The sequence below is a fragment of the Pinus tabuliformis genome, chromosome 2_1, assembly GCF_031772625.1.
Source record: "Pinus tabuliformis cultivar Carrire ecotype Pingquan chromosome 2_1, CPIR1, whole genome shotgun sequence".
NCBI classification, from domain to species: Eukaryota; Viridiplantae; Streptophyta; class Pinopsida; order Pinales; family Pinaceae; genus Pinus; species Pinus tabuliformis.
In genome coordinates this window covers 671,065,783-671,089,900 of record NC_142299.1, presented here as the reverse complement: position 1 = coordinate 671,089,900, position 24,118 = coordinate 671,065,783, and the positions used below count along the sequence as shown (strand labels likewise).

At 35.1% G+C, this 24,118-nt stretch overlaps 1 protein-coding gene and 1 pseudogene across 1 annotated transcript; both read right to left on the bottom strand.

Moving 5' to 3' along the window:
• Positions 1-7,205: 7,205 nt before the first annotated feature.
• LOC149202380 (protein REDUCED CHLOROPLAST COVERAGE 2-like) lies at positions 7,206-10,796 on the bottom strand. Its single transcript, XM_089401573.1, has 6 exons — positions 10,791-10,796; positions 10,549-10,641; positions 8,229-8,291; positions 7,946-8,038; positions 7,603-7,675; positions 7,206-7,318 (listed from the first exon to the last, which is right to left on the bottom strand). The coding sequence occupies exons 1-6, from the start codon at positions 10,794-10,796 to the stop codon at positions 7,206-7,208; spliced, it is 441 nt and encodes a 146-aa protein (XP_089257699.1).
• Positions 10,797-21,180: 10,384 nt separating this feature from the next.
• On the bottom strand, positions 21,181-23,374 carry LOC149202379 (uncharacterized; annotated as a pseudogene).
• Between the last annotated feature and the right edge of the window lie 744 nt (positions 23,375-24,118).

Here is a 24,118-nt window from a genome sequence, read left to right as displayed (position 1 = left end):
GATATATATTCTAAAGAAGAGAAAACAGGGATAGACTCTGGAGAACAGTAATATGGTATAATGGACCCGTTCAATATATAACAACAGAAACATTCCATAGAAACTGATATAAATACTGCAGCCAATTGTTCTCCAGCTAAGTAAGAAGATGTTATGTAGAATAAGATACAAATACAAGCACAGGGTCACTTGTCTTATTTCATGGTCTTCCTAAGAAGGCTTATGAAGGAAGTTGTGTAGCATTCTCATGGTTTTGATAAATTATCATTTGTTGTTGAGATGAACATGTATATATAAATATTCTAACTTGAAAAAAGAGCAGTTTCTTCTTTGTATATGCAAACTATAGCTGAACCAATAAATCTAATTTTCAATATTGATTTGCATCAATTTCTTTTGGTCCAACCAGCAATTAAAATCCATCCCCTGCCACTGCAACAATAATACACCATATATCACCTTCCCATTAAAACTGAGAATGAGCTGCAAGTAAACTGTGAGAATGCGGATGCCTCATAAGCATGGAGTTAAGTTTGATCCCTGAGTTTTTCTACAATCCTCAACTATAGAAATATTGAAATTTTTAAGAAGACTCTGGAGATTTCATAAGCAGCTGAGTTGACAGAAGAGTTTGTTTGAGTCCCAATCATAGAGGTGTCTATATCAGTTATGTCAATGTCTAAGTAGAGCTGTTGAATACGGAATGTGGGTGTAAGTCCTCATCTCTGCCCAACTTATGTCAAAGCAAGGATGCTACATAGGAAGAAAGAATTGGTTAATCGGTTGTGGATGATGGCATTTTTTCTAGAAAATGCAATACCTCCTTCATTGATGGTCTCTTTTGAGGGGAAGCAGAAGCACAATTCGAGGCAATGCGAATCTACATTTTTGACAAAGAAAAATAAATAAAAGTCAAAAACAATTATGGATCCAGAATTGAATCTCAACACAAAGGTGTGCCTCACTGTCTAGCATGTATGAGTGGATATCACAATGAGACTTTTCAGAACATTAGATACCTCAGTGTCAGACAAGGGATGAACGAAGAGGAATCCCAGATAAAATGGAGACTTCTGACTTATTTTAAGTTTGATACATTATAAGTGCTAAATTCTTTTTCTAACCCTAGCGTCGCTTCTGATCCTAAAAGAATTCCACAATGTTCTTATTTTTATTGAGAGCTGAGAAAGTGTTAAAACATGGGTACAAACTCATAATGTTAAAGAGGAGTATACTCTAAATATAAGATTTATCCCACGTGTCTATCTAGTCCTGTCAGCAAATCTAAAATAACTGATCTTACCATTGGTTTAGGAGCCTATAATACAATTGGATGGATATGAACTCAATTACATCTTAGAAAACATGGGAAGACAATCATATGGGTGGAAATGATAAACTTACATAAAGTTGAAAAAAGTGAATGCCTGGTCCAGTTGAAGCAACCTGTTCAACAATTGATGTAGCCCATGAAGAAAGCGTCTACAACAAATATGTCCAAGCCTCAATTTTTATCAACACAACAAACTATTTCAACATCCAAAATCATTATAATTTCTTAAATCCTTAATAGCTAGAAGGAAACTAAAACATTCAGAAGATCGATCCCACAAAGAGAAGACCGATGCCCAAACCATTATAGTTCCAACAGCTCTTGCAGTAGCATACTCTCCTGTAAAAGATGATGGATTCACTTTCAGAAAATATATGCATCAAAATAGGATGTTAACTGTAATACAATAATCTAATGCATACCTTCGGGATGAGCCATCTTTTGCATGGCAGTTGGAGCAATCATAATAGGCATTGATATCTTGAATCCCAACACAGTGGTACTCAGATCCACCTTTGTTACATCAACCAATATACAGGGACGGAACCTGATACATACAACATCAACCAAAATCTTTGTAATAATGTCAATTCCCCTGATGCTTGTAATGAAAGAGGTGCCATAATGTTCAAAAGTTTGGCCCAAGACAGGGTGACTAAAATTGAAAATTAGAGCTATTCAATGTTTATCTAATCTGATTGCAGTCATAAAGTTGGTGAAAAAATAGATACGGGAGCTGAAGGTACATATTTTTCAAATGACTATGTATTAGCTGAAGGTACAGTAGCTAAACAGGGGAGATTGTGGAATCCATAAGAAACTCATAATATGCAAGCAATTGAAGGGCTATCTTTGTAAAAAAAATAAAAAACAACCATGCAGAAACAAATTGAACCATTTCACATCCTGCTCACAAACTCAAACTAAACAATTTTTAGACCCGTGCCTTCTGTTAGTGGATATCACAATGAGACTTTTCAGAACATTAGATACCTCAGTGTCAGACAAGGGATGAAAAAAGAGGAATCCCAGATAAAATGGAGACTTCTAACTTATTTTAAGTTTGATACATTATACGTGCTAAATGATTTTTCTAATCCTAGCGTCGCTTCTGATCCTAAAAGAATTCCACAATGTTCTGATTTTTATTGAGAGTTGAGAATGTGTTAAAACATGGGTACAAAATCATAACGTTAAAGAGGAGTATACTTTGAATATAAGATTTATCCCACGTGTCTACCTAGTCCTGCCAGCAAATCTAAAATAGAATGAATTTTCACTACCTATTTCTAATGTCAAACTCCCTCCGCCCAAGTTGAGGTGTGTCCACAGTTAGTGCAATTGCCTTAAAACCAGCCCTCTCCGCTCTTCTAACAAGTTGTGCAACAACATTCCTATTCTTGTAAACCTGCCAGCAATGACATCTAAATTTTAACACCACTCATACATCCACATTTAGTAAACCCAACGCAATATAACTGATCTTACCATTGGTTTAGGAGACTATAATACAATTGGATGGATATGAACTCAATTACATCTCAGAAAACATGGGAAGACAATCATATGGGTGGAAATGATAAACTTACATAAAGTTGAAAAAAGCGAATGCCTAGTCCAGTTGAAGCAACCTCTTCAACACTTGATGTAGCCCATGAAGAAAGCGTCTACAAAAAATATGTCCAAGCCTCAATTTTTATCAACATAACAAACTATTTCAAAATCCAAAATCATTATAATTCCTTAAATCCTTAATAGCTAGAAGGAAATTAAAACATTCAGAAGATCTATCCCACAAAGAGAAGACCGATGCCCAAACATTAAACACTGATGTCAATCTCTTAAACACGAGAGAAGGCATCTTGTAAGCAATTAAATAATATAAGGTGCAATAGAAGTATAGTTTGGACCTTAAAGATACTCACATTTGCAAAAGCCCTGCTCAACTTCTGTAGCAAGTTAACAAGTGCATGACTTTGAACAAGCTGCTTTCCAACACTATAAAAACCTTTGGTGGATGTTGTTACAGTCACCAAGTTTCCATTGCAAAGCTTCACCTTAGGGGAAATGGCATGAAAAATATAATAAATCTACAGAAGAAACAATTCAGTCCCTAGCCATTATGGAGGTGAAGCTCAAAATTAGTGCAAGATTGGATAAGTGCTCACGTCTATAGAAATTTGCAAAAGCCCTGCTCAACTGCTGTAGCAAGTTGACAAGTGCATGACTTTGAACAAGCTGCTTTCCAACACTATAAAAACCTTTGGTGGATGCTGTTATAGTCACCAAATTTCCATTGCAAAGCTTCCCCTGTATATCAGGGGAAATAGCATGACAAATATAAGAAATCTACAGAAGAAACAATTCAGTTCCTAGCCATTATGGAGGTGAAGGTCAAAATTAGTGCAGGATTGGATAAGAAGCGCTCACATCTATAGAAAAAAAATCTCCAGGACGTTTGTCTTCAATAGATTGCATTGTGGACTTCCTTATGACTGTACATCCCAATGTCATTAGTCACTAAAATACTATTCGTAATTCACTTTTTTTTCCCTTCAAAGTTCTAACTCATAAGCTCCAAAGAAAATAAACAAATTAAATTTGGTAATGTGCACATTGTTTGCCATGCTTCACAGTTCAAAATTTTCTGGAATCTTTGCATTACAATCAAATAAAGAACCATAGTTTGATGGCTTGAAGAGTACATGGAAAATCTTTCAACACCATATCCATATTTGTATGGGATATATGCATTCTCGTAATATTTCTATTATACACAAGATTGAAAACTACTACTTTCAAATTATGAAAAATTGCAGGGAACAGTAATCTAACATTGGATAGGAGGCAAGAGATGTGAGAACATAGAACTGGCCAAGTTTAGAGGGAGGACACATTCCTGTCATATCCCCTTTATTTGTGGCCTCTTTGGTAGCAGCCATAGCTGCCATGGCCTCAAATTTCCGCTCTTTCGAGGATTTGTTTCTTCCTTCACCCTTAGAAGAATGTTGGTTTGAATTCTCCTCTCCATCATTTTGTTTTTCACTAGCCTCAACCTTAACTTCAACTTTTTGAAAGGTCTCTGGTTTATTGTCTTTTCCATCCTTGTTTGCTTCTTTTCTTTCTTTATTGCTAGGTAAGATTTCTTTAGAGCAACATCGTTGTTTTGTTCAGCCATATTCTCCGTCATTGAGTGAGGTGATTCTTTTCCACCTCCCTACCCAGACCGAGGTTCCCCTTGCTTTCCTGAAGAACCAAAGCATGTTGTATAGGCAACAATGTTCAGTAATCTTCTAATGTGTGCAACTGCATGCTCTTTAGTGTAGTCCTCTGCAAAGGAAAAATAAATGAAAATCATATATAGAGTATTATGCCAACTTTGAGTATAAACAATGCATATTATTTTTTGGATATATATTTGAAGCACGTATGCAAGTAGAAATTCAGTTTAGATCACTTCAAGAAACAAGAGAACAATTTTCTAATATTATGATTCAACATTATTTCTGACCCCTTTTCAAGATAAAAACATTTATATTTTAAAGAAAGGCAAGACAAAATTTTTGGCTATCTCCCCTGACTTGTTTAGATGGGGGAGCAGAGTTATTGGTTACCTTCTATAATAGTAAGGGCACAGGGCTTCAAGGTTGCAACATTTGATGAATCCCTCAACCTGTTGCCACGAACCTGGTATAATTCAAGTTTTTACCAAGTCATGGATACTTCAAGAAAACTAAGATGGACAATGTTGCCATGGTCACACTTAAGCTTTACAAACTAATAATAGAACCAGTTTCACTGTACATGGCTATTTCTATCTTGGCACGAACACCTGTGTTGTTAATGCAAGTAGGGTCATACCACATGATATCCTGAACAGAACCAGTCAATTGCAATCCACCAGCCTGTCAAACAATCCCATTATCTATGGAGCTTCTAAACTACTGATTTTCTTACCTCATGGGATAAAGAATAGTTGGTCAGATGGCATGTCTCCATATTCACAGCTAATAATCGGCATAAATCAAGAATACGGTCTGTGGAAATTCCCTGTTTCCATAAAACAAACATATATTAAAATCTACTGTCGAACCAAACATAACTATCCATAGGTCTGGATGCTGCAAGATTGGATTATATTCATCATAATTCTTAAAGTTGAATCGAACATCTATGACAAGACTTATGTTACCACCTACCATCATAAGCACTGGATAATATTTTTTATGAGATAGCATACCTTTAAAATAACTTGAGAATCATCTGGAGTGTTCAACGGTGACGTCTAGCACAGTAGGCAGGACTGCAAGCAACAAACGATACCATATAGTCATTGGTTGCCACCCTAACAATTTCTTATTTTTAAAACCAAATGGAGACCTCATATTTGTATTGATATAAAAGTACTAAGATCAGATGAACTTGTGAATAGCCAAGAAGCTGCCCACAACTGGTCTTTGCCTTTTCAACCAATTAATCACATCGAGATCAGAGGGAACAACCACTGAAACGTAATGACAGGGCATCAGAGAGTAACCACAACAGTATAAGAACATCTAATATTACCATATAAAAGACATTTCGCAAGGACACTTTATGAAGATGAGTAAAGAGAGATTATGAATCAAAGAGTTTTGACTCGAACAAGGAGCAGGCAATTTTGGTGAAAATTGAGCCTTTGGAAGATGAAAAAAGTTTATGAATTAAAAAGCTTTGACTCAGACAAGAATCAGGCAATTTTGGTGAAAAGTGAGCTTTTGGAAGCCGACTTACAGATGGTAGCTATAAATCCCTTGCCAGGGGTGGACTGAGTTAAAAGAAAAAGAAAAAAACAACAACAGGATTGAGAATTTCTTTGTAAAGTGGATATTTTTGAATACCTAAAAGAGTATCTATTTGTATTTACTACACACCCTTGAAGAATGTGATTTCCATTCTTTTTTATTTAGGTTGTACTACATATTTTTTTTAAATGATATCTATTCCTTTTTGTCAAATAGAGGATTTGCAATACTTTTCCTTGAAAAAGGAAAAAGGAAGGTCAAAATTAGTGCAGGATTGGATAAGAAGCGCTCACATCTATAGAAAAATCTCCAAGACGTTTGTCTTCAACAGATTGCCTTGTGGACTTCCTTATGACTGTACATCCCAAAGTCATTAGTCACTAAAATACTATTCGTAATTCACTTTTTTTTCCCTTCAAAGTTCTAACTCATAATCTCCAAAGAAAATCAACAAATTAAATTTGGCAATGTGCACATTGTTTGCCATGCTTCACAGTTCAAAATTTTCTGGAGTCTTTGCATTACAATCAAATAAAGAACCATAGTTTGATGGCTTGAAGAGTACATGGAAAATCTTTCAACACCATATCCATATTTGTATTGGATATATGCATTCTCGTAATATTTCTATTATACACAAGATTGAAAACTACTACTTTCAAATTATGAAAAATTGCAGGGAACGGTATACTAACATTGGATAGGAGGCAAGAGACGTGAGAATGAGAAGAATTCATAGAACTTGCCAAGTTTAGAGGGAGGACACATTCCTGTCATATCCCCTTTATCTGTGGCCTCTTTGGTAGCAGCCATAGCTGCCATGGCCTCATATTTCCCCTCTTTCGAGGATTTGTTTATTTCTTCACCCTTAGAAGAATGTTGGTTTGAGTTCTCCTCTCCATCATTTTCTTTTTCACCAGCCTCAACCTTAACTTCAACTTTTTGAAAGGTCTCTGGTTTATTGTCTTTTCCATCCTTGTTTGCTTCTTTTCTTTCTTTATTGCTAGGTAAGATTTCTTTAGAGCAACATCATTGTTTTGTTCAGCCACATTCTCTGTCATTGAGTGAGCTGATTCTTTTCCACCTCCCTACCCAGACCGAGGTTTCCCTTGCTTTCCTGAAGAACCAAAGCATGTTGTACAGGAAACAATGTTCAGTAATCTTCTAATGTGTGCAACTGCATGCTCTTCAGTGTAGTCCTCTGCAAAGGAAAAATAAATGAAAATAATATATAGAGTATTATGCAAACTTTGAGTATAAACAATACATATTCTTCTTTGCATATATATTTGAAGCACGTATGCAAGTAGAAATTCAGTTTAGATCACTTCAAGAAACAAGAGAACAATTTTCTAATATTATGATTTAACATTATTTTTGACCCCTTTTCAAGATAAAAACATTTATATTTTAAAGAAAGGCAAGACAAAATTTCTAGCTATCTCCCCTGACTTGTTTAGATGGGGGAGCAGAGTTATTGGTTACCTTCTACAATAGTAAGGGCACAGGGCTTCAAGGTTGCAACATCTGATGAATCCCTCAACCTGTTGCCATGAACCTGGTATAATTCAAGTTTTTACCAAGTCATGGATACTTCAAGAAAACTAAGATGGCCAATGTTGCCATGGTCACACTTAAGCTTTACAAACTAATAATAGAACCAGTTTCACTGTACATGGCTATTTCTATCTTGACACGAACACCTGTGTTGTTAATGCAAGTAGGGTCATACCACATGATATCCTAAACAGAACCAGTCAATTGCAATCCACCAACCTGTCAAACAATCCCATTATTTATGGAGCTTCTGAACTACTGATTTTCTTACCTCATGGGATAAAGAATAGTTGGTCAGATGGCATGTCTCAACATTCACAGCTAATAATCGGCATAAATCAAGAATAAGGTCTGTGGAAATTCCCTGTTTACATAAAACAAACATATATTAAAATCTACTGTCGAACCAAACATAACTATCCATAGGTCTGGATGCTGCAAGATTGGATTATATTCATCATAATTCTTAAATCTAGATTGAACATCTATGACAAGACTTATGTTACCACCTACCATCATAAGCACTGGATAATATTTTTTATGAGATAACATACCTTTAAAATAACTTGAGAATCATCTGGAGTGTTCAACTGTGACGTCTTGCACAGTAGGCAGGACTGCAAGCAACAAACGATACCATATAGTCATTGGTTGCCACCCTAACAATTTCTTATTCTTAAAAGCAAACAGAGACCTCATATTTGTATTGATATAAAAGTACTAAGATCAGATGAACTTGTGAATAGCCAAGAAGATGCCTAAAGCTGGTCTTTGCCTTTTCAACCAATTAATCACATCGAGATCAGAGGGAACAACCACCGAAACATAATGACAGGGCATCGGAGAGTAACCACAACAGTATAAGAACATCTAATATTACCATATAAAAGACATTTCACAAGGACACTTTATGAAGATGAGTAAAGAGAGATTATGAATCAAAGAGTTTTGACTCGGACAAGGAGCAGGCAATTTTGGTGAAAATTGAGCCTTTGGAAGCTGAAAAAAGTTTATGAATTAAAAAGCTTTGACTCAGACAAGAATCAGGCAATTTTGGTGAAAAGTGATCTTTTGGAAGCCGACTTACAGATGGTAGCTATAAATCCCTTGCCAGGGGTGGACTGAGTTAACAGAAAAAGAAAAAAACAACAACAGGATTGAGAATTTCTTTGTAAAGTGGATATTTTTGAATACCTAAAGGAGTATCTATTTGTATTTACTACATACCCTTGAAGAATGTGATCTCCATTCTTTTTTATTTAGGTTGTACTACATATTTTTTTTAAATGATATCCGTTCCTTTTTGTCAAATAGAGGATTTGCAATACTTTTCCTTGAAAAAGGAAAAAGGAAACTACTCAGGTTGTAGAACACCATCATTTTTTTATCAGTAACTGTACATCGATGTATGACATAGAAAAATTTGACTCCTAAAGATGAACAGACAAAATTTTAGATGTTTGAAAGCAGTTGTTTTGCAAGCTTTATGTGCAATCTCTCACTTGAAAGGGATTAGCGTTAATGAGATAGACAATGAGCATGTTGAGATAGCAAACTTGTTGGTGAGACGGATATTTCTGTCAGATCTCCAGCTCATTGGTCGTTCATCATTTAGGGAACATCCAGATAATTGGGAGTACATCAATTGGAACATTGGGGGCTGTTTGTGAATCATATATAGAGCTCCAACAAATGGCATTGGAGCTTTCATCTTGGGGCAGCCTTGGTGAATTATATATGAAGCTCCAAATATTGCCAATTATATCAACTGTCCATCTAGCAACTAATGTTACTATTGTGCGAAGAAAACTGTTCGTTCGTTCGTAAGTAATGTACCAAGAGATGAGACCGTGAGAAGGAGAATCGGGTGTCTTCTTTATGGCTTCCTACATAGGCAAGCCATGGATATAATGAATCCTCTCCTCTCACTTCCTAGTATGCGTCCTTGCCTCTTGTGTTATCTCCACTTGCATTCAATCCTAGAAATTTCTAGCAGAATGCATAAGTGATTAAATAAAGAAAGCATCATCAAGAAGCAAAGAGTGAAGGCAAAGGTGGATTATTTTGGCAATAGTAAAAGGGGCAATGCCTGATTTTGAAATATTTTAAGAAAATTATAGATGAATTTTAAAATAAATATCAACAGTATTTTCAATCTGTAAAATTAATGAATGAAACATCACTGGTTTTAGATGTTCTGTTTTTTCAATTAAGTGCAAGTATTCTTATAGACCGCCATTTTAGTAGCTGGCTTCTAGCTGTTTGAAGCTCAAATACTATAAATGCTATGTAACTAAAGATTTTCATCATGAAAACCCCAGTTTGAGAGGACCTTTTGAAATGCCTTAAGTGTTATCCTTTTTTGCAGTCAGATTGAAAGAGAATGTTCACCTCACTATTGTAATATGCCTGTTGAGACAAAGTGGAAAGATGATCCTTCCTTCTACCACCCGTTTTCAAGATAAAATCCTTTATATTTTAAAGAAAGGCAAGACAAAATTTCTAGCTATCTCCCCTTACTTGTTCAGATGGGGGAGTATAGTTATTAGTCACCTTCTACAATAGTAAGGGCACAGGGCTTCAAGGTTGCAACATCTAATGAATCCCTCAACCTGTTGCCACGAACCTGGTATAATTCAAGTTTTTACCAAGTCATGGATACTTCAAGAAAACTAATATGGCCAATGTTGTCATGGTCACACTTAAGCTTTACAAACTAATAATACAATTAGTTTCATTGTACATGGATATTTCTATCTTGACACGAACACTTGTGTTGTTAATGCAAGTAGGGTCATACGACATGATATCCTGAACAAAACTAGTCAAACAATCCCATTATTTAATGAGCTTCTGAACTACAGATTTTCTTACCTCATGGGATAAAGAAAAATTGGTCAGATGGCATGTCTCCACATTCACAGCTAATAATCGACATAAATCAAGAATATGGTCTGTGGAAATTCCCTGTTTCCATAAAACAAACATATATTAAAATCTACTGTCGAACCAAACATAACTATCCATAGGTCTGGATGCTGCAAGATTGGATTATATTCATCATAATTCTTAAAGCTGGATCGAACATCTATGACAAGACTTATGTTACCACCTACCGTCATAAGCACTGGATAATATTTTTTATGAGATAGCATACATTTAAAATAACTTGAGAATCATCTGGAGTGTTCAACTGTGACCTCTAGCACAGTAGGCAGGACTACAAGCAACAAACGATACCATATAGTCATTGGTTGCCACCCTAACAATTTCTTATTTTTAAAAGAAAATGGAGACCTCATATTTGTATTGATATAAAAGTACTAAGATCAGATGAACTTGTGAATAGCCAAGAAGCTTCCCACAGCTGGTCTTTGCCTTTTCAACCAATTAATCACATCGAGATCAGAGGGAACAACCACTGAAACGTAATTATAGGGCATCGAAGAGTAACCACAACAGTATAAGAACATCTAATATTACCATATAAAAGACATTCACAAGGACACTTTATGAAGATGAGTAAAGAGAGATTATGAATCAAAGAGTTTTGACTCGGACAAGGAGCAGGCAATTTTGGTGAAAATTGAGCCTTTGGAAGCTGAAAAAAGTTTATGAATTAAAAAGCTTTGACTCAGACAAGAATCAGGCAATGTTGGTGAAAAGTGAGCTTTTGGAAGCCGACTTAGAGATGGTAGCTATAAATCCCTTGCCAGGGGTGGACTGAGTTAAAAGAAAAAGGAAAAAACAACAACAGGATTGAGAATTTCTTTGTAAAGTGGACATTTTTGAATTCCTAGAAGAGTATCTATTTGTATTTACTACTACCCTTGAAGAATGTGATTTCCATTCTTTTTTATTTAGGTTGTACTACATATTTTTTTTAAATGATATCTATTCCTTTTTGTCAAATAGAGGATTTGCAATACTTTTCCTTGAAAAAGGAAAAAGGAAACCACTCAGGTTGTAGAACACCATCATTTTTTTATCAGTAGCTGTACATGGATGTATGACATAAAAAAATTTGACTCCTAAAAATGAACAGACAAAATTTTAGATGTTTGAAAGCAGTTGTTTTGCAAGCTTTATGTGCAATCTCTCACTTGAAAGGGATTGGCGCTAATGAGATAGACAATGAGCATGTTCAGATAGAAAACTTGTTGGTGAGATGGATATTTCTGTCAGATCTCCAGCTCATTGGTCATTCATCATTTAGGGAACATCCATCTAATTGGGAGTACATCAATTGGAGCATTGGGGGCTGTTTGTGAATCATATATAGAGCTCCAACAAATGGCATTGGAGCTTTCATCTTGGGGCAGCCTTGGTGAATTATATATGAAGCTCCAAATATTGCCAATTATATAACCTATCCATCTAGCAGCTAATGTTACTATTGTGCGAAGAAAACTGTTCGTTTGTTCGTAAGTAATGTACCAAGAGATGAGACCGTGAGAAGGAGAATCGGGTGTCTTCTTTATGGCTTCCTACATGGGCTAGCCATGGATATAATGAATCCTCTCCTCTCACTTCCTGGTATACGTCCTTGCCTCTTGTGTTATCTCCACTTGCATTCAATCCTCAAAATTTCCAGCAGAATGCATAAGTGATTAAATAAAGAAAGCGTCATCAAGAAGCAAAGAGTGAAGGCAAAGTTGGATTATTTTGGCAATAGTAAAAGGGGCAATGCCTGACTTTGAAATATTTTAAGGAAATTATAGATGAATTTTAAAATAAATATCAGTAGTATTTTCAATCTGTAAAATTAATGAATGAAACATCACTGGTTTTAGATGTTCCATTTTTTCAATTAAGTGCAAGTATTCTTAAAGACAGCCATTTTAGTAGCTGGCTTCTAGCTGTTTGAAATTCAAATACTATAAATGCTATGTAACTAAAGATTTTCATCATGAAAACCCCAGTTTGAGAGGACCTTTTGAAATGCCTTAAGTGTTATCCTCTTTTGCAGTCAGATTGAAAGAGAATGTTCACCTCACTATTTTAATTTGCCTGTTGAGACAAAGTGGAAAGATGATCCTTCCTTCTACCACCCCTTTTCAAGATAAAAACATTTATATTTTAAAGAAAGGCAAGACAAAATTTCTAGCTATCTCCCCTGACTTGTTCAGATGGGGGAGCAGAGTTATTAGTCACCTTCTACAATAGTAAGCGCACAGGGCTTAAAGGTTGCAACATCTGATGAATCCCTCAACCTGTTGCCACGAACCTGGTATAATTCAAGTTTTTACCAAGTCATGGATACTTCAAGAAAACTAAGATGGCCAATGTTGCCATGGTCACACTTAAGCTTTACAAACTAATAATAGAACCAGTTTCACTGTACATGGCTATTTCTATCTTGACACAAACACCTATGTTGTTAATGCAAGTAGGGTCATACGACATGATATCCTGAACAGAATCAGTCAATTGCAATCCACCAGCCTGTCAAACAATCGCATTATTTAATGAGATTCTGAACTACTGATTTTCTTACCTCATGGTATAAATAAAAATTGGTCAGATGGAATGTCTCCACATTCACAGCTAATTATCGGCATAAATCAAGAATACGGTTTGTGGAAATTCCCTGTTTCCATAAAACAAACATATATTAAAATCTACTGTCGAACCAAACATAACTATCCATAGGTCTAGATGCTGCAAGATTGGATTATATTCATCATAATTCTTAAAGTTGGATCGAACATCTATGACAAGACTTATGTTACCACCTACCGTCATAAGCACTGGATAATATTTTTTATGAGATAGCATACCTCTAAAATAACTTGAGAGTCATCTGGAGTGTTCAATTGTGACGTCTAGCACAGTAGGCAGGACTGCAAGCAACAAACGATACCATATAGTCATTGGTTGCCACCCTAATAATTTCTTATTTTTAAAAGCAAACGGAGACCTCATATTTGTATTGATATAAAAGCACTAAGATCAGATGAACTTGTGAATAGCCAAGAAGCTGCCCACAGCTGGTCTTTGCCTTTTCAACCAATTAATCACATCGAGATCAGAGGGAACAACCACTGAAACGTAATGACAGGGCATCGAGAGTAACCACAACAGTATAAGAACATCTAATATTACCATATAAAAGAAATTTCACAAGGACACTTTATGAAGATGAGTAAAGAGAGATTATGAATCAAAGAGTTTTGACTCGGACAAGGAGCAGGCAATTTTGGTGAAAATTGAGCCTTTGGAAGCTGAAAAAACTTTATGAATTAAAAAGCTTTGACTCAGACAAGAATCAGGCAATTTTGGTGAAAAGTGAGCTTTTGGAAGCTGACTTACAGATGGTAGCTATAAATCCCTTGCCAGGGGTGGACTGAGTTAAAAGAAAAAGAAAAAAACAACAACAGGATTGAGAATTTCTTTGTAAAGTGGATATTTTTGAATACCTAAAAGAGTATCTATTTGTATTTACTACATACCCTTGAAGAATGTGATTTCCATTCTTTTTTATTTAGTTTGTACTACATATTTTTTTTAAATGATATCTGTTCCTTTTTGTCAAATAGAGGATTTGCAATACTTTTCCTTGAAAAAGGAAAAAGGAAACCACTCAGGTTGTAGAACACCATCATTTTTTTATCAGTAGCTGTACATGGATGTATGACATAAAAAAATTTGACTCCTAAAAATGAACAGACAAAATTTTAGATGTTTGAAAGCAGTTGTTTTGCAAGCTTTATGTGCAATCTCTCACTTGAAAGGGATTGGCGTTAATGAGATAGACAATGAGCATGTTGAGATACCAAACTTGTTGGTGAGATGGATATTTTTGTCAGATCTCCAGCTCATTGGTCGTTCATCATTTAGGGAACATCCAGCTAATTGGGAGTACATCAATTGGAGCATTGGGGGCTGTTTGTGAATCATATATAGAGCTCCAACAAATGGCATTGGAGCTTTCATCTTGGGACAACCATGGTGAATTATATATGAAGCTCCAAATATTACCAATTATATCAACTATCCATTTAGCATCAAATGTTACTATTGTGCAAAGAAAACTGTTAGTTTGTTCGTAAGTAATGTACCAGAGACGGTGAGAAGGGGAATCGGGTGTCTTCTTTATGGCTTCCTACATGGGCTAGCCATGGATATAATGAATCCTCTCCTCTCACTTCCTAGTATACGTCCTTGCCTCTTGTGTTATCTCCACTTGCATTCAATCCTCAAAATTTCCAGCAGAATGCATAAGTGATTAAATAAAGAAAGCATCATCAAGAAGCAAAGAGTGAATGCAAAGGTGGATTATTTTGGCAATAGTAAAAGGGGCAATGCCTGACTTTGAAATATTTTAAGGAAATTATAGATGAATTTTAAAATAAATATCAGCGGTATTTTCAATATGTAAAATTAATGAATGAAACATCACTGGTTCTAGATGTTTTGTTTTTTCAATTAAGTGCAAGTATTCTTAAAGACAACCATTTTAGTAGCTGGCTTCTAGCTGTTTGAAGCTCAAATACTATAAATGCTATGTAACTAAAGATTTTCATCATGAAAACGCCAGTTTGAGAGGACCTTTCGAAATGCCTTAAGTGTTATCCTTTTTTGTAGTTAGATTGAAAGAGAATGTTCACCTCACTATTGTAATTTTCCTGTTGAGACAAAGTGGAAAGATGATCCTTCCTTCTACCACCCCTTTTCAAGATAAAAACATGTATATTTTAAAGAAAGGCAAGACAAAATTTCTAGCTATCTCCCCTGACTTGTTCAAATGGGGCAGTAGAGTTATTAGTCACCTTCTACAATAGTAAGGGCACAGGGCTTCAAGGTTGCAACATCTGGTGAATCCCTCAACCTGTTGCCACGAACCTGGTATAATTCAAGTTTTTACCAAGTCATGGATACTTCAATAAAACTAAGATGGCCAATGTTGCCATGGTCACACTTAAGCTTTACAAACTAATAATAGAACCAGTTTCACTGTACATGGCTATTTCTATCTTGACACGAACACTTGTGTTGTTAATGCAAGTAGGGTCATACCACATGATATCCTGAACAGAACCAGTCAATTGCAATCCACCAGCCTATCAAACAATCCCATTATTTAATGAGATTCTGAACTATTGATTTTCTTACCTCATGGTATAAAGAAAAATTGGTTAGATGGCATGTCTCCACATTCACAGCTAATAATCGGCATAAATCAAGAATACGGTCTGTGGAAATTCCCTGTTTCCATAAAACAAACATATATTAAAATCTACTGTCGAACCAAACATAACTATCCATAGGTCTAGATGCTGCAAGATTGGATTATATTCATCATAATTCTTAAAGCTAGATCGAACATCTATGACAAGACTTATGTTACCACCTACCATCATAAGCACTGGATAATATTTTTTATGAGATAGCATACCTTTAAAATAACTTGAGAATCATCTGGAGTGTTCAACAGTGACGTCTAGCACAGTAGGCAGGACTGCAAGCAACAAACAATACCATATAGTCATTGGTTGCCACCCTAACAATTTCTTATTTTTAAAACCAAACGGAGACCTCATATTTGTATTGATATAAAAGTACTAAGATCAAATGAACTTGTGAATAGCCAAGAAGCTTCCCACAGCTGGTCTTTGCCTTTTCAACCAATTAATCACATCGAGATCAGAGGGAACAACCACTGAAACGTAATGACAGGGCATCGGAGAGTAACCACAACAGTATAAGAACATCTAATATTACCATATAAAAGACATTTCACAAGGACACTTTATGAAGATGAGTAAAGAGAGATTATGAATCAAAGAGTTTTGACTCGGACAAGGAGCAGGCAATTTTGGTGAAAATTGAGCCTTTGGAAGCTGAAAAAAGTTTATGAATTAAAAAGCTTTGACTCAAACAAGAATCAGGCAATTTTGGTGAAAAGTGAGCTTTTGGAAGCCGACTTACAGATGGTAGCTATAAATCCCTTGCCAGGGGTGGACTGAGTTAAAAGAAAAAGAAAAAAACAATAACAGGATTGAGAATTTCTTTGTAAAGTGGATATTTTTGAATACCTAAAAGAGTATCTATTTGTATTTACTACATACCCTTGAAGAATGTGATTTCCATTCTTTTTTATTTAGGTTATACTACATATTTTTTTTAAATGATATCTGTTCCTTTTTGTCAAATAGAGGATTTGCAATACTTTTCATTGAAAAATGAAAAAGGAAACCACTCAGGTTGTAGAACACCATCATTTTTTTATCAATAGTTGTACATGGATGTATGAGATAAAAAAATTTGACTCCTAAAAATGAACAGACAAAATTTTAGATGTTTGAAAGCAGTTGTTTTGCAAGCTTTATGTGCAATCTCTCACTTGAAAGGGATTGGCATTAATGAGATGGACAATGAGCATGTTGAGATAGCAAACTTGTTGGTGAGATGGATATTTCTGTCAGATCTCCAGCTCATTGGTCGTTCATCATTTAGGGAACATGTTACTAATTGGGAGTCCATCAATTGGAGAATTGGGGGCTGTTTGTGAATCATATATAGAGCTCCAACAAATGGCATTGGAGCTTTCATCTTGGGCTAGCCTTGGTGAATTATATATGAAGCTCCAAATATTGCCAATTATATCAACTATCCATCTAGCAGCTAATGTTACTATTGTGCGAAGAAAACTGTTCGTTTGTTCGTAAGTAATGTACCAAGAGATGAGACCGTGAGAAGGAGAATCGGGTGTCTTCTTTATGGCTTCCTACATGGGCTAGCCATGGATATAATGAATCCTCTCCTCTCACTTCCTAGTATACGTCCTTGCCTCTTGTGTTATCTCCACTTGCATTCAATCCTCAAAATTTCCAGCAGAATGCATAAGTGATTAAATAAAGAAAGCATCATCAAGAAGCAAAGAGTGAAGGCAAAGGTGGATTATTTTGGCAATAGTAAAAGGGGCAATGCCTGACTTTGAAATACTTTAAGGAAATTATAGATGAATTTTAAAATAAATATCAGCGGTATTTTCAATCTGTAAAATTAATGAATGAAACATCACTGGTTTTAGATGTTCTGTTTTTCAATTAAGTGCAAGTATTCTTAAGGACAACCATTTGAGTAGCTGGCTTCTAGCTGTTTGAAGCTCAAATACTATAAATTCTATGTAACTAAAGATTTTCATCATGAAAACCCCAGTTTGAGAGGACCTTTTGAAATGCTTTAAGTGTTATCCTTTTTTGCAGCCAGATTGAAAGAGAATGTTCACCTCACTATTGTAATTTGCCTATTGAGACAAAGTGGAAAGATGATCCTTCCTTCTACCACCCCTTTTCAAGATAAAAACATTTATATTTTAAAGAAAGGCAAGACAAAATTTCTAGCTATCTCCCCTGACTTGTTCAGATGGGGGAGCAGAGTTATTAGTCACCTTCTACAATAGTAAGGGCACAGGGCTTCAAGGTTGCAACATCTGATGAATCCCTCAACCTGTTGCCACGAACCTGGTATAATTCAAGTTTTTACCAAGTCATGGATACTTCAAGAAAACTAAGATGGCCAATGTTTCCATGGTCACACTTAAGCTTTACAAACTAATAATAGAACCAGTTTCACTGTACATGGCTATTTCTATCTTGACACGAACACCTGTGTTGTTAATGCAAGTAGGGTCATACCACATGATATCCTGAACAGAACCAGTTAATTGCAATCCACCAGCCTATCAAACAATCCCATTATTTAATGAGATTCTGAACTACTAATTTTCTTACCTCATGGGATAAAGAAAAATTGGTCAGATGGCATGTCTCCACATTCACAGCTAATAATCGGCATAAATCAAGAATACGGTCTATGGAAATTCCCTATTTCCATAAAACAAACATATATTAAAATCTACTGTCGAACCAAACATAACTATCCATAGGTCTAGATGCTGCAAGATTGGATTATATGCATCATAATTCTTAAAGCTAGATCGAACATCTATGACAAGACTTATGTTACCACCTACCGTCATAAGCACTGGATAATATTTTTTATGAGATAGCATACCTTTAAAATAACTTGAGAACCATCTGGAGTGTTCAACTGTGACGTCTAGCACAGTAGGTAGGACTGCAAGCAACAAACGTTACCATATAGTCATTGGTTGCCACCCTAACAATTTCTTCTTTTTAAAACCAAACGGAGACCTCATATTTGTATTGATATAAAAGTACTAAGATCAGATGAACTTGTGAATAGCCAAGAAGCTGCCCACAGCTGGTCTTTGCCTTTTCAACCAATTAATCACATCGAGATCAGAGGGAACAGCCACTGAAACGTAATGACAGGGCATCGGAGAGTAACCACAACAATATAAGAACATCTAATATTACCATATAAAAGACATTTCACAAGGACACTTTATGAAGATGAGTAAAGAGAGATTATGAATCAAAGAGTTTTGACTCGGACAAGGAGCAGGCAATTTTGGTGAAAATTGAGCCTTTGGAAGCTGAAAAAAGTTTATGTATTAAAAAGCTTTGACTCAGACAAGAATCAGAAAATTTTGGTGAAAAGTGAGCTTTTGGAAGCCGACTTACAGATGGTAGTTATAAATCCCTTGCCAGGGGTGGACTGAGTTAAAAGAAAAAGAAAAAAACAACAACAGGATTGAGAATTTCTTTGTAAAGTGGATATTTTTGAATACCTAAAAGAGTATCTATTTGTATTTACTACATACCCTTGAAGAATGTGATTTCCATTCTTTTTTATTTAGGTTGTACTACATATTTTTTTTAAATGATATCTGTTCCTTTTTGTCAAATAGAGGATTTGCAATACTTTTCCTTGAAAAAGGAAACCACTCAGGTTGTAGAACACCATCATTTTTTTTATCAGTAACTGTACATTGATGTATGACATAAAAAAATTTGACTCCTAAAGATGAACAGACAAAATTTTAGATGTTTGAAAGCAGTTGTTTTGCAAGCTTTATGTGCAATCTATCACTTGAAATGGATTGGTGTTAATGAGATAGACAATGAGCATGTTGAGATAGCAAACTTGTTGGTGAGATGGATATTTCTGTCAGATCTCCAGCTCATCGGTCGTTCATCATTTAGGGAACATCCAGCTAATTGGGAGTACATCAATTGGAGCATTGGGGACTGTTTGTGAATCATATATAGAGCTCCAACAAATGGCATTGGAGCTTTCATCTTGGGGCAGGCTTGGTGAATTATATATGAAGCTCCAAATATTGCCAATTATATCAACTATCCATCTAGCAGCTAATGTTACTATTGTGCGAAGAAAACTGTTCGTTTGTTCGTAAGTAATGTACCAAGAGATGAGACCATTAGAAGGAGAATCAAGTGTCTTCTTTATGGCTTCCTACATGGGCTAGCCATGGATATAATGAATCCTCTCCTCTCACTTCCTGGTATATGTCCTTGCCTCTTGTGTTATCTCCACTTGCATTCAATCCTCAAAATTTCCAGCAGAATGCATAAGTGATTAAATAAAGAAAGCATCATCAAGAAGCAAAGAGTGAAGGCAAACGTGGATTATTTTGGCAATAGTAAAAGGGGCAATGCCTGACTTTGAAATATTTTAAGGAAATTATAGATGAATTTTAAAATAAATATCAGCACTATTTTCAATCTGTAAAATTAATGAATGAAACATCTTTGGTTTTAGATGTTATTTTTTTTCAATTAAGTGCAAGCATTCTTAAAGACAACCATTTTAGTAGCTGGCTTCTAGCTGTTTGAAGCTCAAATACTATAAATGCTAAAGATTTTCATCATGAAAACCCCAGTTTGAGAGGACCTTTTGAAATGCCTTATGTGTTATCCTTTTTTGCAGTCAGATTGAAAGAGAATGTTCACTTCACTAGTGTAATTTGCCTATTGAGACAAAATGGAAAGATGATCCTTCCTTCTACCAGTAATTACGGTCAAGCCACATAGTGTGTGGAATACCTAATTGTTGTAAGCTAGTAGCTTAAATAATAAAGATATTTAGTGTGTGGAATACCTAATTGTTGTAAGCTAGTAGCTTAAATAATAAACATATTTAGTGTGTGGAATACCTAATTGTTGTAAGCTAGTAGCTTAAATAATAAACATATTGAGGATAAAACAGCAATGTTTAAAAATTGATCAAATTAGCAAAAGTGAGATGCACATCAAGCATAGGATAATATGTGCAAAACAAACAAAATGCATAAACTTTCTGTGAAATATAAAATGCAAGCAACAACTAAAGTTTCCAGAGCTTAATGAAAATGGAAACAAGAATGACATGAAATATATATATAACTTTAAGCCAATAAAATAAACTTAACACTTGGATTTCAACATTCTGAATCGATGCATGAAAACCCCAAGTGGTTTATCAGACACTGCTACATCACATATCGAAGAAAATTAGAAAATTTAAATTCAATATGACCATCGTAAAAATCACTCTAAGCATCCATGGCATATTTCACTCCAAACAAACATTTGTTTCGATTCAATTACATTAAAATGTTTTCCTAAATTTTACTATGTAACAGCAAATTTAAGCGAAAAATAAAATTATTACCTGCAGAATTACATTAATATCTGATATTCTGGCCTTGACAAGGCCTAAATTTAAGATCCCCCAACCTGCAGAATAACATTAATATCTGAAATTCTGGCCTTACTTGACAAGGCCTAAATTCAAGATCCCCCAAGAGGTGTGAGGCCACGATTTCTCCTTGGCCTTCATGAGTAACACCCTTGTCCAAGCAATCCACCCCTCCCATGACATCCTCTTGTCCCAAGTTGTACCCCACTCTAACATTAGCCTCGGCCCTATCTCTGCATCCTTATCTGCTTCATCATATCTCCCCTGGGAATTGTATATCTAAGTAAGAACAACACGGGGCTCTCCTATGAAAGGATTAAGCTCACAGGCTTTTGCAAGAAGGGTCTCCGCCTTCTCATGGGTCTTCTCCCCAGGGGGCATACAAACAACTTCCCAATAGAAATCTCTGACAGTCTCCTGATCTGATGGAAATAGAACAGCTCTGCAGTGATCAAACACGGGGGATCACACTCTCTATTTCTTCAAAACCCTTCTTCTTCTTCTCTTCTTCGTTCTTCTGATTCCTTTCTTCCCTTTGGAGCAGTTTCTCGTCCCTCACAATTACTGTATAGAGAGCTCCCATTCGAGAAATGGAATTCATCCAAAGCCCAGGTTTACCATCCCCAGACCAGAGAGCAGTCCATGTATTCCCCTTATACGCCGTAATTTGTTATCAAACAGAATGTCCAGAAAACTGAATAGCTGATCAATAAAATCTGCCATGGTCATGAAGAGGAATATGGCAACCAACCTTCTGGGCACCTGAACATCCTCCCCACTTTTGATATGCTTCACTCTCACACCTTCAGCTAGCAATACCTTCTGTATTTTTCTTCTCATTCGGGCAGGACAAACCCTTCCAGCTTCTCCTTGAATTGGATTTTGAGCCAGGGCAAGTGCAAGGTCTCCACACGGAGAAGCACCTAGAAGTAGCGTACACGGAGAAGAACCTGGAAGTACAAGCGTCGATCTGCTGGGTCGCATAGTATACCGTCTAATATTGGATGGGTAAGATTATTTTCATCATCTAACATTGAAATCAAAGGCTCAGAAATGTACACGTAACCCAAGAGGAAAGTTGATTTCAAAGGGAAACGCCTTACGGCGTAAATATGTATGGAATATTTTATAATATTTTTAGTAATATTTATAAATAAAAAATTAACAGAAATATCTTATAAACAAGTATAATTTTTTTTTTTAATGCTTTTGATGTTATAAAAATATATATTTCAAAATAGAACTATTAAATTAAATTTAGTTATCAATTATTAGATAGTAGGTATATAGCATTCATGGAATATTTTATAATATTTTTAGTAGTATTCACAAATAAAAAAATAAAATAAATATCATATGAACAAGTGTAATGGTCTTTTTGATCATGTAGTATTGATAATTATAATATTGATACATGATATTGTAATAAAACCTGTTTGCAAATCAAAAATTCCCATTATAAAGTGAGATGAATTTGTTACAAGTTTTTTTTTTAATAAATCTTATTCTTAATATTTATCAATATTTATGAGCCATTTCGTTTATATAACTATAATAGTTCCACTATATTAACATATTAAAAATATGCCAACTGATAAAAAGATCTTAATTCTAGTAATTTAGCGAACAATTTGTATACTCAACTCTCATTCAAATCTCCTTAAAAATGTAAGTGGCCAAAACTTCTAGTTAGTAATTGAATGACTAATTCTGATTCTCGTGAACATTTTACTATTCCCCAACTATACATGTTGAAATCTCGGGTTGCAAGTGGCCAAAAAATTTAGTTTCAATTAAAAAATAAAAATATAACTGAATGGCTAACGCTGATTCGTCATATCAATTCTTCTATTTTTCATTTCAAAAGTAGTTCAGATTGCGATCAAAATCACCGCCTTCAGAGACTGAATATTGCACGTCACCTGATCAACTATGAATAGTTCATCGTGTTCCAGAAATGTCCACTGATTTTTGTCCTGTATATCTCGCTTTTGGTAAGTTAATGAGAAATTTGGCTTCCCGCGAGAGCCGAAAGAGTTGTGTTGATAAGGACCCGTCAGCTACCTTTTGATTCGTTTAACCTACTTTCAGATTCGTGAGGATATCCGTAACCTACCTTTAGACGCATGAGTATATCGCCTTGAATTGATCATTAAATATATTTTTCAAGTTATTTAGTTAGATTTATTTTTCATTTTGATAAATAATGCTCTTGCTTCAAACTTTTATTATAAGTACACTCCTTTCTCGCGTAGCCTGCATTGAATCAGCAATTTATGGTCATATTAACACTATTTTCTTGCGTAGCTTGCACTAGTACAAACCCTTACTTTCCGTTATTTGCACATGGCTGTATTATTTCCGTAGAGGATCTGTCCCCCAACTAATAGGTGCAACCCCTAAAGGGTCTGTCATGTAATTAATAGTTAAGAGAAGGGGTTTGTCATGTAATTAATAGTTAAGAGATACAATTCATTGAGGATGATTCATGTCATTAATAATAGTTACAACCCCTAAAGGATTTGTGCAACTCCTAAAGATTTGTTACATGATTAATAGGTACAATCCTTAGTCACCTGTTAGAGGATAAGTGTAACCGAATAATGATCTCTTTCTATGACCTAATGAATGCTAACTGACAAGTACATACATTAATAGTTTGAATATATTTAAATAGTTTATAATATTCCATAATTAGGAAATTATTTATGACAAATTAGTTAAAATATTTTATAATTAATTTAAATATATTATATAATAAATAGTTTATTCTTTAGAATATATAAATATATTTATAAGTATTTTTTAAATATATTTATAGATATTTTTTCAACAAAAGTTTTCATGATATTGGTAAGAAATTAAAATTTCT